The 17420-nt window shown below is 40.6% G+C and overlaps 1 protein-coding gene across 7 annotated transcripts in view; it reads right to left on the bottom strand.

The window, feature by feature from the left end:
* Positions 1–17420, bottom strand: part of HECW1 (HECT, C2 and WW domain containing E3 ubiquitin protein ligase 1) — a 359806-nt gene that overhangs the window by 42792 nt on the left and 299594 nt on the right. For all 7 annotated transcript variants that reach the window (XM_069812200.1, XM_069812217.1, XM_069812185.1 and 4 more), the window contains 7 exons: positions 14465–14650; positions 13707–13841; positions 7151–7256; positions 6850–6946; positions 4740–4823; positions 3569–3678; positions 1288–1408 (listed from right to left, as the gene is read on the bottom strand). In XM_069812200.1, coding sequence (XP_069668301.1) covers positions 1288–1408; positions 3569–3678; positions 4740–4823; positions 6850–6946; positions 7151–7256; positions 13707–13841; positions 14465–14650 — 839 coding nt within the window. The remainder of the gene's footprint in view (positions 1–1287; positions 1409–3568; positions 3679–4739; positions 4824–6849; positions 6947–7150; positions 7257–13706; positions 13842–14464; positions 14651–17420) is intronic.

Below are 17420 nucleotides of genomic sequence, written 5' to 3' on the forward strand. Positions count from 1 at the left end.
ATCCACTGCTGCGGTTGCTACTTGACCATTATGGGTTTTGAGTGAGTTTCATTGGGCTTTTCTGTATGCCTCAAAGGTGAATTTCTTCACAATGCTATGATTAGATTCAAAGTGTTGCTCTACTTAAGACTCTCTATTACACCCTCTATGTACAAATTTGTATCGTAGAGTGGGCTGTGAGTTTCCTGTGTAGATGAGGTCACAGCTTTCTGGGATTGGCCCTAAACTCTTCCTGGATTTAATCCAGTGAATGTCCATGGAATTACTGCTTCTGTAGCAGGGTAAGCAAAGGGAGTATCAGCCTCCATTTATACAACACACCTCTCGCTCCCCTGCCAGCCTCTGAAACAACTTAATGAATAGTACATTTAAACACCATCTGTGCAAGAAATCCTTCTTGTTCATATGTTCATGGACATCTTAAGACAGACCTTCTAAAATGTATTTCCTGAATGCCTTGGACCCACTTAGTAGGACAGCAAAACGGATAACCAACGGCTAGGAGTCCCCATCTCTGTGAGAATATTTTGATGACAACGTTTGCCTGGAATAAATTGCTTGGCTTCATACTTTTTTTTTTCCACAACGGATGTGATTTGGTAGGAAGCCAACCTGATGTATAAATTCAACCAGATGCCCAGGAAATATCTTAGAAACATATAGTTCTTTGGCCAAGTTGGATAACTAGATTGAGCACAAGCAGGTACAGACTTAAAAGGCAACTAACAAGATTTCTGGAAAGCAAACTCCACAACCAAGTGACAGAGAACCCCAAAATACATGAAGAGAGGCAGAAATCTCTCTAGTTCAAATCCAGGAGGGCTGCCCACACAAAGAGCTACTGAAAGTTAAACCTGCATGTACAGGCTAACTTCTGTAGGGTCATACTGTGGTACTGAGTTATACTGATATGTAGATCCAAAGGATTTGGAGTCACTCCATCATTACAATGACATAGCTGTTAATAATCCCTGGTGGACAATTGCCTGAATGGATGATTTTCCTACTAGCAAATTATAGGCAGGAATAACAACATCCCTTTTAAATAGGTAGGGAATGGGAGTGTAAGAATATGAATCTATAAGAACTAAAACTTCCACGCAAAAGCCTCTTGAAGATCACTTTTTTGCAGGATATACCAAGATCTTATCTCGCCCTGACAGTTCATGTACAAAATGCAATCTCTGGTGTGTTTCCCACTCCCTATCAGTGTCTTCATTCATGGATAATGATAAAAGACAAGCTACACCATGTTAGACTACTTGAGTGACTTGTCATAATACTCACTTAATTTTACCTGGACCTTGCCCATACCCTTTGGCTTCAAGTTTTCGATAGAAATTGCGCAGCTTGGCTTCAAAGTCCCTCCTGTATGGAGAAGGTGCTCTTGCACTTGCTCGCTGCAGTCCTGGCGGGAAAATGAACAGCATCCTAAAGTGTAAGGGGCTTTAAATTTTTCCAAATCATGCAGCTGATGTTTCCAGACAGAACTGGCTAACAAATGCATTAGGAACTTTTTACAGGTATACAGTGCACTCAGTATTATTATTGTTCTACCTGGCATTATGGAGTTGTAGGTTCCTATAATTCAGTGATTGCAATGACTTCCAGGGGCTGTATCTTCTTCACTAAAAGAATTGTTAAGCTTGCCTTATGTGTGCCTTTGTGTTGCCTCAGCCTTTAACTGTGATTGACCTGAATGGAAATTCAAGGATCAGAAAGGCATGAGAAAGACTGACATGCATAACTCCCACTCACAGTCATTGGTATTTAGGTTTTCTTTCCCTTCTGCACTTTTAAGAGATCTCTCTCCTCTGCATTGTATAGGAGATCTCCTTACTTGGCAGGATTAAACTTTTGGAGCTCAAAGCAGTGCTTCTCACTGGAGCCTAGCACCCTACCCAAGCTGGGAATCAGGTTTCCCTGTGTTACTCTGACTGTATATTAAACACTTCCAGCTATCAACACAAAACCCCTTTGTGGCATCAAGAAGGATTTCTGTCAGCAAGAAATACTACATTTTCCTATTATGATTCACACATACAGCAGATTTCTAGCAATTTGGGACCTGCTTTGTTTTGAAGTCTGCATTCTCAAAGTAGCTGATTAGTCCTTTTGTATAAAAAACTGCCATGCCATAAAGGGTCAAAGAATGGATCCATGAAATCCCATTTCCCTATCTCATTACAGAAGACAATAAAAACAAGCCCTTTTATGAGAAATCTGGCAGAAAATCCTCCACAGAAAGGAAAAAAAAAATAATCACATTTAGTGGGAGCACAAAGTATCGTGGTTGCCAGGAGGGAAGGACATTACCAATTGCCTCTGCTGGTAAAACAGAAAGGCATATTTACATGCAGTGCAGAGAGAATCCCTTGTGATGCTTCTTTTCTTCTGTTAGACCTTTTTTCCCCCCAGGACAGAAGACAATGGGTGTTGTACATGGGCTATGTAACCAGTGGCAGTAATAAGCAAGCAGACAGTATGTTGCTGGAAATGAGCATTTGCCCTTGTGTTTTCACAAGAACAGAAAGACCAGTGCAGTTCTTTTAACATTCTCTTAAGTCATGTTCTTGCCAAATACTTGTTTATGACCTGTCCTGATGTAGAAGAGGGGAACTATATTAACAATTGTGTTAAAACTCATTAATGAAAATAAGACATTCTGACAAAACACTGTCCTCCTATAGACAAGGGTTCAGCATTTAACTTCTTCACATCAAAAAACCTTCCAATTTTCCACAGCCACCTCTGAGATTTGAATGTCTCTTGTCCATTAATTTTGTTTGAAACCAGATCATTTAAATGAATGTTTAAAAAGCTCAGCCAATAATGGATTTCTTCAGATCACATTTCTGTCAATTCTCTCAAAATGGCCACTGGACACAGCCATGCAGTGAGACTGCGGCAGGAGTTGTATATCTTGGCAAAAGGGAGACATTAGCTCCTCAAATTTCTATAGCATAAACAATAACTACAGAGACATACCACAGCTGGAAATAACCTTCTCAGACAGCATGTCTTTCTGGAAAATATGTTTCCCGTCAAACCTAAGTTAACGGGCTCAACACGGGAGGTCAGACTAGATGATCAAGATGGTCCCCTCAGGTCTTAAAATAGATGAGTCTCGGGAAGAAGAGAAGTCTTTGGAACACCGAGTGAAGAAGGCTGAACTTTACAGCAGTACTGGAAGTACTGCAATACACCTTTGATTTGGAAGCTGCTCTTTGCTCCTGTCGCATAGTATGAATGTGCTTCCATGTCAGTGAGTTATGTTTGGAGCGCACCATTCTCTTATCCTAATCCTTTCCAACTACATAAAAAGCAGAAAAATACCTTCTTCTATATGGGCAATTTCCAATCTTTGTTTCAGCTACTGTTAACATTTCAACAGGTAAATAACAGCAATGGCAACTGATCCAGCAAAAAAGCAGCTGGGGTCAGATTTGGATCGGGCACTGGAATTAGCAGGCTGACAGCTGATGCTGGCTCTGAATCTGCCCCTTTGTATTTATTAGGAGAAAAACCACAAATGCAAGATTTTGTATTATTTTCCCTATCCCCTTACCTGGAGAATTTTGGGGTGATGAACAGGGTGAGCAGCGAGGAGAGAAACTGTAACCAGGATGGAAGGCAGCCTGCAGTGGTATGTAGGACATAATATCCTCTTCAAAAAGGCTGCATAGAAAAAGTGATAGAGAGAGGTTTGGTTCACATTCGTCACACGACGGAATGTAAATATGCAGTATGGTGCATGTCTGCTGTGGTCATAAGTTTGGGTACATCTCTGAACTCATGATTTCATAAAATCCACAGGCTTCCCAAATCAGGCACGGTCACCAGTAACAAAGAAGAACAAAAGGAATTTCATTAGACGTTTCATGCTAACACAGTGGCTTGATCTACTGATAGAGAGCAAAGATCTGAGGCTATGTAGTAAACAGGGACAACTTCAACACATTAGCAGTGAGAAGCAAAGCTACACACATCTTCTTTCCCAGGTTGTTTTTCTTAGGTGATACATTTTCATATAGCTCAACAATTTGACCATTCGGATTAAGTTGATGGGAATAAATTGTAAACTTCTTGCATTAGGCAGTGCTATATAGCATACCAAAACCACCTGGGTAAAGCAACATTTTCCCTGTAAGACCAAGGCAATAAAATAAGCCCTTACTTGTGCTAAACAGAAGTAGCTAGGACCTAAAGACCAAGCTCCCTAGTCCCAGTAGAAATTGAAGCCTTATCTACATTACCCAAACAATGCTCATTGCGCTGTACATTGAGGTTTCATTAGCGTGCTGTGGCTCTGTGTGTATGGGCAGCACTGCCGCGGTAAAACTAGCAATTTCATGAGCAGTTATATTATTTACTTGTACTGAGAAAGACAAGTTTTTTCCTTTTCAAAAAAAAAAAAAAGGAACAAGAATTTTGCCATTAAAAGGAAACATTTTGACCTGATTCTTTGTTATCTGCTACTTGATGGTAACAGCTGTATTAATTGAGCTGGCTGGGGATAGAGTTTACTGCAATGATGGAGGCTGCCTTCCAGGAAGTAAGAGTTGACAGATATACCCTGGCTGAATTATTTTGGGTGACTATCAGTAACAATGAATCCTATTCTAATTACAAATGACCTGGAAGATTTAACAAAATCTTTTCAATTATGCTGCAAAAGAGCCAGCCAGCTTCTCTGGTACCATAAGTAATGACATTATGCTTTTGATCAAATCAATTACCTCAGCAGAATTACTAAATCTGCATCACAGGACAACTTTTCAAGCCCATGTGTACCCTCTGTCCGAATGTAATGGATCTTCTCCCTGAAACGTAAATGATATTATTGAGAAGAGAGGAAAGAAAAAAAAGAAGAAAATATGCCATTATCAAGGCATGAACTACACATAGAGTTGTTATTCTTTGGTACTTTGCCAGTTACTGTTTCTCTCCTTACAAAAATGGCAAACATCTTAACTGCCTGATTAATTTTCTAATCTCATTAACAAACTTGCTAAAAAGAACCTATTTATATCACTCAGTTTCCTGATTCAAAAGTAAGAGATTTTATACCATATTTTAGAAAACAGAATGATTCTTAGTCCTCCAAGCTCATGTGTAGTGCTATAGCTAAGGTCACTGACAGGCAGATTTTCTGTTTAAGGCTACAACTAATATACCACCTTTCATTAACAGAATTTCACATAATACCACTCCTTTACCTCTGTCAGTTCTATCTGGCAAATAACACTAACATATATTTGATATTAATTGATCACACAGAGCTTATACAGTACATGTGTAAAATCACATATTTTGTTGTTTAAATGAATGCTAATAAGGACTAGGAAACATAGGATAGGATCCTATCAGCAGATTAGGGCCATGGAAGATACAGATCTACACCCCAATCTGTCAGTGTGTTTCTAAAGCATTGCAGTGTCTAAGAATATTTATTCTAGTATCACGTCAAAGGATTCTACCTCAAGTCAAGGATGCGCTTTAGTACCTTGCTGGGTGGGGCTGCAATGTATTGCAGAATCAAGCCCTGCAAAGACCGTCATTTGTCTCCCAGGAGTTTGCTTAATACCTGCTGTATGAGCATTAGACGGTAGCTTGGGATCACTCCTGACCTAAGGTATAATCAAAGCAATGACCTGCAGGCGAAGGGCTCAATATCCTGTTACAAATCTCATTACACACTGGCTAAGCTGTCTAGTCCCTATCACTAGTCAATTTTGTTCTCTGCTCGAAAGGAGATAAAAGCATCATCTGTTCCCTGAGAAATGAGAATTCAAATTACAGCTGAGAAAAAAAAAATAGTCTGGAATAATTTGATGGTGAAGATAAAAAATTCTCAGTTACAGAAATGTACGTCTTGAATACTGGGAGCGTTTTTCATTTTGTCTCCCTCATTTTATTTGAATGTATTAATTCCACCAGGAAGGAAGTCTAATCCTTATACCCAAAGAACTCTTTGTCTGGCCCTCCACAGGTAAACAATGAGTCAGGCTATCAGCAGAAACTGCACTGCAAAAACTTGAAAGTCCTTCCCTTGCTCTTCCTTCCCTCCTTCACCCGTCAAGCAACTGTGCTTTTTACTGCACAGTACGAACTAAATCCTTGGTCAAACTCTTAGGTGGTGCACACTGGCATTGCTGAGACTGACTAACACCAGCTTAGGTTCTTGGCCAAAACAATTAATATAACCTTTGGAATTAGAATGAGTTTAAATTGTACCAGCTTTTGGTTCTGTTTTTTCTTTCTTTTTTTTTTTTTTTAAACCTAATAGGAAAGAAATGGGCATAAGAAAAAGAAAGATACAATTTAATTATTTTGGAAAGGACTACCATTAAGTCATAAGTGAGAAAGATTAAAGACAGCAGTACAATCTACTTCATAATGTTCCTATTTCTTTATAAAATCTAGGGTGACTATGTCCATGGCATGGGTGTAAATCCAATCATGAGGTAAAATCCTCGTTCTGCTGAAGTTACTGGGGTTTTGCTGCTGACTTCCACCCAAAAAGAATTTTAACCCTATCTTCTGAAAAGCAAAGTGATAATTGTAGGTGAAGACAGTGTTTCTGCTACTGAGTAATACTTAGAATGGAAACTAGATATGTCGCTATTTGCCCATAGTTATTTTGGTTCTTCTTACTTCCTGGGTGTCTGTGGAAAACAACCATAGTAACTACATAGATTCTGGTGGTCCACACGTACTCTTCAATGGTGACAGTTCCATATGGGGCCCAAGTTCATCTTTTGTACTACAGTTAATAGAATTTGTTTTTCCCCACTACAAGAAGTCCTTCCTGGAACTGGGTTTCAGCAGTCTGGAAAAAAGCAGTACCTGAGTGCATGGTTTCTGGCCAAGCTGGGCTGACGCTCCTGCAGCATCTCAAAAATGTTGGGTTGGCGTAGAAATGCAACAATCTTGTCATTGTAAGCTGGAAAAGGAAAAAAAAAAACAAAACAAAGGCTTTATTTACCATTGAAGGGGCCTGGTCACATCACCGTGACTGTGCAGGGGCACACTGATTGCACTGCTAGTGAGCCACAGGCAACATGAGGCAGTGCATGTGGTTGATGAGAAGTTCTGAAAAGCATCTTTGTGAGCACTGCTTTGAAAAGAAAAGAGAAACTTGGCTTACCCAGAGGTAATGTCTCGTGATGGTGCTGGTTTCGAATAGCTGTTACGAGACTATTGCCTGGTCTGGCCAACAGAGTAACTCCTCTGTTTCGAGAGACTTCGGAGGCCTACAACATCAGAGGAAAGGCAAAGAATGATCAAAACTGACCATCAGTAGCACATCAGTCAGCAGAACAGTTTCTCATCATTACTTCTGTGATCTTCGGAATGGTCCATGATGCTGACTGACTGAAGGACAGAAAGCCTGCATGAAAATTATAGCTTTATAACTCAGCCAACTTAAAAAAGGCAGGTAATTCTGTGCTTCACAATGGAGGGACACCATTATGCACAGCTATCACATCTCTCTGATGCTGCAGTGAAGGCACCAGAATCCAGAAGTAAACGCAAATTAATAAAGGTATTGCGTTTATCTAGGTATATCTAGGTCTCTGGTTCAATGAAAATAAAATCTCTAATATCATACACTCTCCTGTTCTAGCATAACTGCATTTACTTCAAGGATTTTACAGCAATGTTAATTCAGAAAAAGAAAAAACCCACAACACTGCAACTTGTTCACTTAGCATTGTTGAAGGGAAATTTAATACTGGAAATAACATGAGGAAGGTATATCTATGTAGCTCACAGGACAGAAAAGGGCTATATCATCACAAAAGGGGGTTGCCTCACTTGCATAACCAGAAATAGAAGTTGAATTGTATACATTGAAAAAAGAACATAATCCAAAGAGCTGATAAAAAGAGTAGCAAGAAGGAAATTTATCACTACTACTTAACTGAGGGGCTTAAAGAATGCCACTGTCCTAAACACAGTGTCTAGCGAAGGGAATCTTGTCGGGAAGGCAGATACATTAGAAGGTTGGAAAACACTTAGGTATGAGGATATTAAAAGCCATACAATGAGGTCTGGCAATCTGTCTTCAGTAAGTCATTACTTGCTGGGTAACTCTTCGGGGACTTGTGCAAGCTGAGGGGAACCCACCTCTGTCTCATATGTGTTCCTCCAGAATATGGCCACGGTGAAGCCAACAGAGGAGCACGGCTACAAAATCAGTGTGAGGACGGCCTGTATCAGGACAAGATGCGTTAGGAATTCCAATTGCCATTCTACTGGGCTAATAGCTGCTCCTTTCTCACTGCACAAATTGTAGTACTTGGCAACCACTTCAGGAAGAAATTGCCCCTACTCCAGTATTTTAAATGCTTAGCTCTGCATCCAAGCAAATGGTGCCAACCCATTTTCAGTGGTACGGCCAAATGCCAGGTCTTCCAACTGCATATAAATGAAAATTGAGAAGCTAAACGTGACTGGCAAGTTGCCTTTGGAGCACATAAAGCATAAAATGTTTATATGTAACAAGATACCAGTCAACGCACTTGATACGTGTCAATACACAGGTTAAACAATGAAAATTCTTAATGATTCTAATTAAACATACTGTAATTGAAAACACAAAACTTCTGTGAAAGTATATGGTGAATGTTTTGCTCCATCATTCAATTATGATTTCACTCACACCCATTTTATATTGGTATGCATTTGCTGACTACAGGAGAGTCATCCCACTGTCAGGGAGAACAGTAAAGCCCACACCATTTAATGGACTGATGTGCTAACCTTGGTCCAACCCTTCTCACCTTTGAAAACAGGAAGAACTTTCAAGCTGGTCATACGCAATTCACTTAGTCCCCCTGTGCTGTGCTAAATCTTCTGCCTTTGTCTCTTCCTCATACCCCCATGGGCCAACCGACACTGCAAGTTCAGCTCAGGCTTAGGCAGCTTTCACCCTGTGACCCAGGCATCCACCCTGCCAGGCACCATGTGGCCTTTATGGCATTCACTCTATGCTACAGAAGAAGGAGGAAGCTTAGGTGCAAGAGGTGCCCTATAATCCATTGCCACTCTGGGCATGAAGCCCTTCGGGGAAGAGCTCTTTCTTGGGCTGTCTGTGGGCAGCATAGTCAAGATCACACACTGGCCTGCGATCGGCTGTATTAGCGAGGATGCGTGGGATGGTGCTAAGGCACTGTGTTGTGCTCAGCTTCTCCATTTCCAGGGAGCTCTGGAAATCAGGTGAGGATGCCTCTTCCTCAGCTCCTTGAGAACAGGCTTGCATGGGAGTGCGGATGGTGGGTGAGCCTGTTTTTAAGGGTGGTCCCTGACTCATCCTTGACAAAGACAAATCCTACACTCTTGTTGCTACACATAGATTTACTGACCAGAAGATAGGAATGGGAAAGGGAGGAGTAACAAGAGCTAAACACCCGTCTCCCACAAAAATTAGCACCAGCTGGTATATGCTTGTCACTTGGGAACTGCATGGTACTTCTGCCCAGCCTGGGGCTGGATCCTTCCCTTGCTCATGTCACCCAATGTTTTAATTGTTTTTTTTTCTTTTGGCTAGCTTTCCAGTGCTGCTGAGTCGTGTGCCTGAACATATTTCTCCTGAAGCAAGAACTCTGAAAGGAAATGTGTCTACAGCCTGTGAAGAGAAACCTTCACTCCTCCCTTCCTTTCTTCCCAATTCTGGTTTAACAGCTGAAGTCATCTAGGTTGTAAGAATCCAGTTCTGTATGCACCTTAACATAACAAATTGCACACTCTGTGGTGCTGTACTTCTCTTCATCACTATCATTAGGCATCACTAATGCTGTGTTTGGATCATGGTCTTTACACCTTCACACCTCTGAACAATTTTCGCTGGCAACACAATGGGAAAATTCCCAGCCATCTAATTAACTTCCATTTTGCTAACACTCCTCTTTCCAATCTTTTAGCTAATATAGTACAATTGATTGCTTCAATTCAGTTTAATCACAATTGCCTTGTCTACTTTGACTTTCTAATTGAATCATTTAATTTAGATTAGTACATTATTCTCTAATTAAAAAAAAAAAAAAGCAAGAGTGACCCCTCCAGTGATTTAGTGACCTGGTTCATCTAGTGCAGGGTAATCTGACAGATTTATGGCAGGGTTTAACAGCTTTGCAATTGATACTGGGATGTTGCAACCAGAGTGGAGAGTCCAAACTATCACAGGAGCCTTTCAGTGATATAATACACTTTCCTGGGTTTTATATCACTGCTGGATTTGAGTGGCTCCTGCCTGTTTGAATCCTCCTACTTGCTTGTTGCGGTTTGAGTCAGTAAGGAGATTTATAAACTGCTATATTCCAGTATCTCCTCTGCTTTTCTTACTAACCAGAAACTCTTGCCTCTCCATTATGAATGCCTGCTTCTTTCTTCTTTTTGTCTTTAAAATCTCTACCCTGTGATCACACATGTTGATTTCCATTGCAGACGGAAAGTCCCTTAGAGGGAATGGAAAGTGCTTCTGACTTGTTCTGTTTATAGCAGTGGTAGAAGGAAATGAAGCACTTGGTGCTCTATGTTCTTTTAGTAACTGATGGCCAGTACAGCTACCTGAACTTTTCTTTCAAAAATCAGGTAACCAACAGTAGCATCAACCACCTTTTTCCAGTAAAAGATTGATACCCTTGAAGAAATTCTTACTAAAGAATCTGTAGCGTTTTTGTCAAATTTATATATAATACCATTTAATACCAAGAATCTACTCAGGTGGACATCAACATTTTTTACAGAGGTCCTTCATTTAGGAGAATACTTCTAACATTAAGAAAAGAATAAATATTACAGATTATTTTATGAAGTGAATGCTTTCTTTCTTGGAAGAGGGAAATGGAGTACTATTATATGCAGATAATTTTTTTAAACACACATCCCTACGTATAGAGATTAAGGGAAAAAGGGGAGTTTTAACCTCTGCTTGGCCTGTTAATAGTTGGGGTGGGCCCTGAAGTACTTGGAAGCAATGGCCAGCCTTCCATAGAAGCTGTGAAATTGCTATTTCTATTCTCTACTGAGAATGAATTTTAAATGTCATAAAGCAAAGAAAACTACCATATTTGAGAAAGCATATTTTTATGTTCCAATTTCACAAGGCAGTTTTAAAAGTACATTTGAAATACTAAAAATCAATTCTTTATTAGTATTGCAAGGTATTCTGTTCAACACCACAGATTATTAGGCAGGAATCAAGGCCACATTTTGATGAGCCAAAGGCATTTAGAAGAGTCACGGAAGGGAGGGCAGGAGATCACTATTTTTACTTCAACACCACAGCCTATTCACTGCACTGCCCCTGGCCAGGGAGCTTGGAAACTTGTTGGTGACTAAGACAAAACTGGCTTTTGCACTATGTTTTGGCCTGAAAGTATGAAGAAATGGAGACCAAATGCTCACGTAATCATTAGTCCCTATGGTTAACTATTCTCACTGAGTTTCAAGCCTGCCTTATTTTGATTGAATTGGTTTGGCTTTTACTGCCAAAACTTAGCTCTTGTAATGCCTGTCCTTTCCTAGATTAAACAGATCTTATTAATTTTCTAAGAATTCCAGACACTACATTTGCTTTTTTGTCCGCTGTTGCGTACTGAGATCACAATCTTTTAGAACCATAATAATTTCTTTATGGTGACTCAGCTAAGAGCCATTGGTGAGCGTGTGAAGCTGGGGTATTTCTTTCTTCCCCACTCTGTGCTCATCTGCCTATGATTTTTGCCTGCTCTTTCCTCAACTGATCACTCAGTATCACAGAAGTCGCTGGGAAGTCCACATGACACACTGGCAACTCATTTTGACACTTTGGCAGGATGTTGGGTGTGTGCGCCGAGGCAGGGGGTACAGTTTTTCCTCTCATTACCCTGGCTCTTTTCTATACCCTCTCTGGCACTCAAAAGCAATCATGACTGAATCTGCACTGTTCTGCTCTCCCTTGGGCTCCTTTGACATCTGAACATGATGTTCAAAACTGGTGGTTGTCTTTCTTGGTCCTTCATACCGTCCTGGTGACAGATTCCAGAGGCCATACCACCTGCTCAGCAAAGAAACCAGCTGGACTGCGGACAGCTGACACATGGCTGGGACAAAGCCCCAGGTGTGTCCCTACAGACATGATTTATAGGACAAAAGCACATCCAAATATACTTGGAAGAAATGGCATGGAACACGTGGCTCTTAATAAATGGGCTGAGTTGCAAAGGGTTGAATCTTTTCCTTGTAAATGGTGGGCTTTTAAGCACCGATCCAAAGTCCTTGGAAACCAATGGGAGTCCTTCCAGTGGAGCAGCAGATACTTCCAGAGGGAAAGCTACTGACTATGACAAGGGTGCAGAAGCACTGTGGGACCCGGGCCACCAAGACTGTGAGAGGAAGGTGCCAGCACTGATGGCTCCTGAGACAGAAGGCACCGTTTCGTTGCCTGATCACGCCAAATCAGTGGCCTCAATGAACAGTTTACAATTTCCGCAGAGAATCATTACTCAAAAGTATTCAACGCTTCTCACTCCCTTCCCTGGACTTGATATTTTAGGTTTACTGCAAATTGTTCTTTGCCAGCCTTGCCAGCACTTGCAAAACCAAGTGTAGTTTTTGGGCTAGGTCATCCGAGTTGCTCAGTGGTGTTTCTGTCCCTGACATGGTGAATTTGTAAGCAAGCCCCAGGCAAGCATGGGCCCAAATATGAATCATCATGCAGATGACTTTCACATTCATGTCAATAATTCAGTCACAACAGCAACACTAAACTGCAGGCTGTTGGCAGAGCGAAGTTGCTAAATTGGTGGGAAGATATAATTGAAACAGATCCATTTATACACTTCCATTTTCAGAAAATATGTTGCCATATTCACCCAAGATGGGGAAAACCTACCCAAGCTACTCATGCCTGGTCTGCCTTTGGTCCTGAAGTACTGGCCTCACACCCTAGTCAGCTCCTGGTCCCAACCCCATTTGGCAGTGGGAGGTGTTTGGACTGGTCCTGATGCAATAAATTTTAATGTTAGTTTCACAAACGTTTCTCCGGATGGTTTTCTGGAAGAGGAAGATCCTTTGGCCATAATTAATCTTTACTCCTATTCAGCTTCAATCTTTACAAATCTTCAACTGTATGGATTTGCTATATGAAGAATATGATTGTTGGTACTTTTTCCTCCTTAAATCCACAATACAAACCCAGGATTTATGCTTCTATCAATCCTGCCCATGGCCCTCAGTGATAAAAATCATCCCCATGAAACATAGGAAAGATGTTTAGTGTGACTGAAAGCTAGGAAAGCAAACCTCAACATACATTACTACACCACTGCTAGGGAGTATATCTTTTCAGAGAACAGTGTCACAGTGGGGAATGAAGAAACATATGAGGCTGCTAAAATATCAGGCTATAAAAATAATGAATTACTTCGACTTCACTAAAGCAAGACTAGGATGTCAAATATGGATTCTTCTTTTAAAATCTATTTTGTCAACATATTACTTATTTATTATCTTATTCTGAGAATGGTCAAAATACAAACCTTCATTACCAGCAAGCTCTGAGATAAACCCTTCAGAAAGAAAAAAATCCCTTGTTTCCTTTGGAAGATAAAAATCCACAAGATAGTCTGTTTAAATGCATTTCAAAGATAAGAAGTGCTTTTAATTCTACAGAAGATTTCTGTCAAAAGTAACTGCATTGATACTAGCACAGTTACCTCTCCAGCGCTGTAGCTACGAAGTCGCTGAAGATGTTGCCTGTGAGTCAGGTGATTAGGGAGACGACCATTCTGCAGTGGGATCCTGGGATCTATGAAAGTGGTAGCACGGCTGTTGTGGTCAACGAAGAAAGACTGAAACACACAGGAACAATGTTTTTTTGAAAGAAGACTGCCAACAATGTGATGATATTGTGAGACCATAAAGTGAAAACCACTGGCAACTGTGTGTCAGAAATACTCTGTTTAGGTATAGTCTGTGGAAGGTATCTGCGAATGACAGGACTTTCTTAGTCGAAGCCAGAATAGCTCTTGGAAAATACCTGAAGCTACACAGGTCAAAATCACATGTAACAGCCCTGAATTTGGCAAGACAGGAGAGAATAATATAACTGGGGAACACTGCTTTAGCTTATTTGGTGGTTCCAGAAGTCACTGAGCAAAGCTTCACTGGAGGCAGAGACACTAAGCCAAATTTTGCAGTCACAACAGATCTAATCTCCGGCTTAAACTTTTTTGTTAGTCCAATGCTGCCTTGGCTATGGTGTGATATTCCACAGAAAGCTGAAGAGTCACCACTATGCTTTGAAACATTTGTTCTTGAAGCTTTTTTCTGCTTCTAAAATAACTCTGTTTGCTGCTTTTGTTGTTTAAACCAAGCTTTCACCAGCTTTGAGTCAAGAAGGAAGGACCCTTTAGTAATCATGTAGCCTGATGTGCTGTGTTAAACAAGTGATTAGTTTTGTTGGTACTCTTACCTTGCCCTGCTGGTCAGTTTTTATCTCCCAGCCACGAGGAAGCTCCAGTCGGGTATCAGCAAACATGTTGATAAAATTTACCAGGTCTCTGTTGTGTTGATAGCGCTCAAAATTACGAGCGTCTCTACGGATCTTCAGAATCATATGCTTCAAGCAGGTACTGTTAGTGAAGACTCGATAGGCACTCTATGAGATGGAAAACAGAAGTGAGGAAAACAAGTTCTGATGTCAAAACAACATATGTGGTTATGTCATGGGACATACGCCCAAAGAACTGAAACATCCTTTTAGAGTAAAGAATAATTTCCATCTCATTGTTTTGATTTGAATGACTACTTTACATGAACACCTAGAATTAAGAAATACAATCTGGAAAGTGAAACATCCCACACATTATGCACAGTTAGCTTGTGCATAAACTGCCTTTCTAATGCACTCCAAAAAGATGGTCAGTTAAAACACCACACACTCAAGATGCACGTAGCTGTGCCTATTTCATTACTTTCATTAGTCAACAGAAATACCGCTTGTGTGACTGGATGATGCCAGAGATGCAAAGACAGCTGTGAACATGTATTTATGCTAGAATTCAGATCAAGATGCACATGATAGGATTCATAAACTTAAAAGGACTGCAGTGCAGATGTCTACATCTAAGCTTCCTACCTTATTTTTGGTCACTTTATAGCCGCAGGACAGAAACAGACACTTTCAATTGCCTATTTTTGGAAGATAGGAATCGTTTCCTGGAACTGAATTATTTGTTTCTGCAATAACTACAAAGCACGTCAGATGGAGACGTTGTCCTGAGTCAGACGAACACCACCCCTCAGGCAGCTAGTTGCATCTCACAATGGGCATTAAATACACCTCTTAGAGGAACATGCCGTGATGCAGTTCTGAGTGAGTTAGTGCTGATCTGGTTGTAGGATAGGGGCCAAAGTGAACTATATTTGTTGCCACAGTGTATTCAATGATAGAGCAACACAAAATACACTTGTGGTGACAACACTTTTTCTCCTCCACAGGCTACTCTTGGGATCTTTTACTTCAGGGAAAAAGCTCCTCAAGACAGGGTAGGAAACTTTACAAAAAGCTGCAAAACCCTTCTAAGCATTTCACTAGAGAGAAAATGAGTGCATTGGTTCTGCTGGTCAGCCCAAAGGATTTAAGTACTTGCATCTCAGTGAAGTGAGCCCCAATGTGCACACCTGTAATCTGTCCAGAGAATCCGACCCAACAGCTTTGAATTCTCAATTTCTGTGTACTTTTCATGCATTTTAACCACTATAATGTAATAAACCATTTACAAGTATTATCTTTATTTTGTAAGGATTTATCATGGTAGTAGTGCTGAGAAGAGAATACTCCCTGCAGCACAGGGTCCCTAGTTGTGGCAAGGGCTGGTAAATGCTATGAAATCACAGAGATATGATCTCTGCCCGAAGATATGACCTGGTTATAAACCAGCAAAGCTCTATGGTCACAAATTGTTAAGATCCCAGCCTACTCCATCACAGAAGTTGTATTATGATCTAATGCGTGATCAATGACTGTCTGAGTATCTCTTAGCTGCACTAGGGAAACAAAAAATGTAATGCAGTTTTATCCCTCCACGGAAATAAAATATCTGAAAAATGAGAGCCTTTCCCTTTTAATTCTAACTGCTGGATAATATTTTCCAATCCCAACTTCACTGGCATAATTAATAGCTTGAAATTTTAATAGCGGCTTGTGGTCAAAATATTACAACCATGTTAAGCCAAAAGTTATGTGGGCCATTATTTCTGTACAAGTGGAATCTGTACGGCCATTTGACAGATGTTTCAATAGATTATTCTGGCTCTCATATTAGAGACAACTTCACAAGCTCAAACTGAAGGCCTCTCTTGGCTTTTTTTATTTCAGTGAGAAATAAAATTGGGATCCAGTCTCTTGTGAGCTGTTCCTTACACCACCATGGAATCAGTTGCTTATTTTGCAAACATGCAATGCCGAATGAAAATGATACTACTCCCAGCTATAAATCACCATATATCACCCCGTCAACAGAAGAAATCATGTGCACTCCATGACCTAGTTCAGGTAATGTCAGATGAGTTAATATATCCCTTCCTCTGCAGGATTTCATGGGCAATATTCTCTGGCAGATGCTTGGAGATGGAGAGCTGGCTTCAATCTGCAAAGCACCACAGCCAAAACCTGATGTCTGTAGTCAGCTAAAGACTGATGCTGAGGCAACTCCTCAAGTGTTTTAGTTTCTTTTCCTTTCAAAAAGAAAGGTCATCACCCAGAAATGGATGACTTTCCAAATATTCAGAAGTCATGTGCAGATGCCTAGCTGAACTACATTCAAGATATGGAAAACTAGGACTGGATCTCCTTGTGAGATTTCCCTATCTGCTTCCTCATTGTAGACATATCATTACATTTTTTCCACTCCATATCAGATTTGCAAGAAAACATGCAGATTTATTGCATTAATGGAAAAAAATGTTATTTGAATTTTTAAAATTAATTTTCATTCTTGTTTTTTCCAAAATAGCTACTCTGACTCAAGTCAGTATTTCTTTCACTGCATTATGCCCACCTGCTTCTTGGGAGTGCAAACTACACGAGTTTATAACTTTTTCCCTCTATTTCCCTGAGACTTAGTGGTACCTGAGTAAGATTTCTCAGGAACATGGCTCGAAAGGCAACAATCTCACTCCCTGCAGCAAGCGACAAGAGAATCAACCAAGCCGAAACCAAGGGTTCCTGCTTATTCTGGAAGGGTAACATTAATGACCTTCTCTGTACCAGGGAATTCCCTGTGTGAGGCAGAATCCCAGCAAGAGTCTCCTTGGAGCAGCCTGGCTGTACTGTCCCCAACATGGTCTGGTGCTCAGAAAGGACAACTGAACTCTGAGCCACGCAATTCAAATTCACTATGCATTCTCCCTGAAGGCCTGGGGCG

Source organism: Haliaeetus albicilla, chromosome 2 (assembly GCF_947461875.1).
Source record: "Haliaeetus albicilla chromosome 2, bHalAlb1.1, whole genome shotgun sequence".
Taxonomy (NCBI): Eukaryota; Metazoa; Chordata; class Aves; order Accipitriformes; family Accipitridae; genus Haliaeetus; species Haliaeetus albicilla.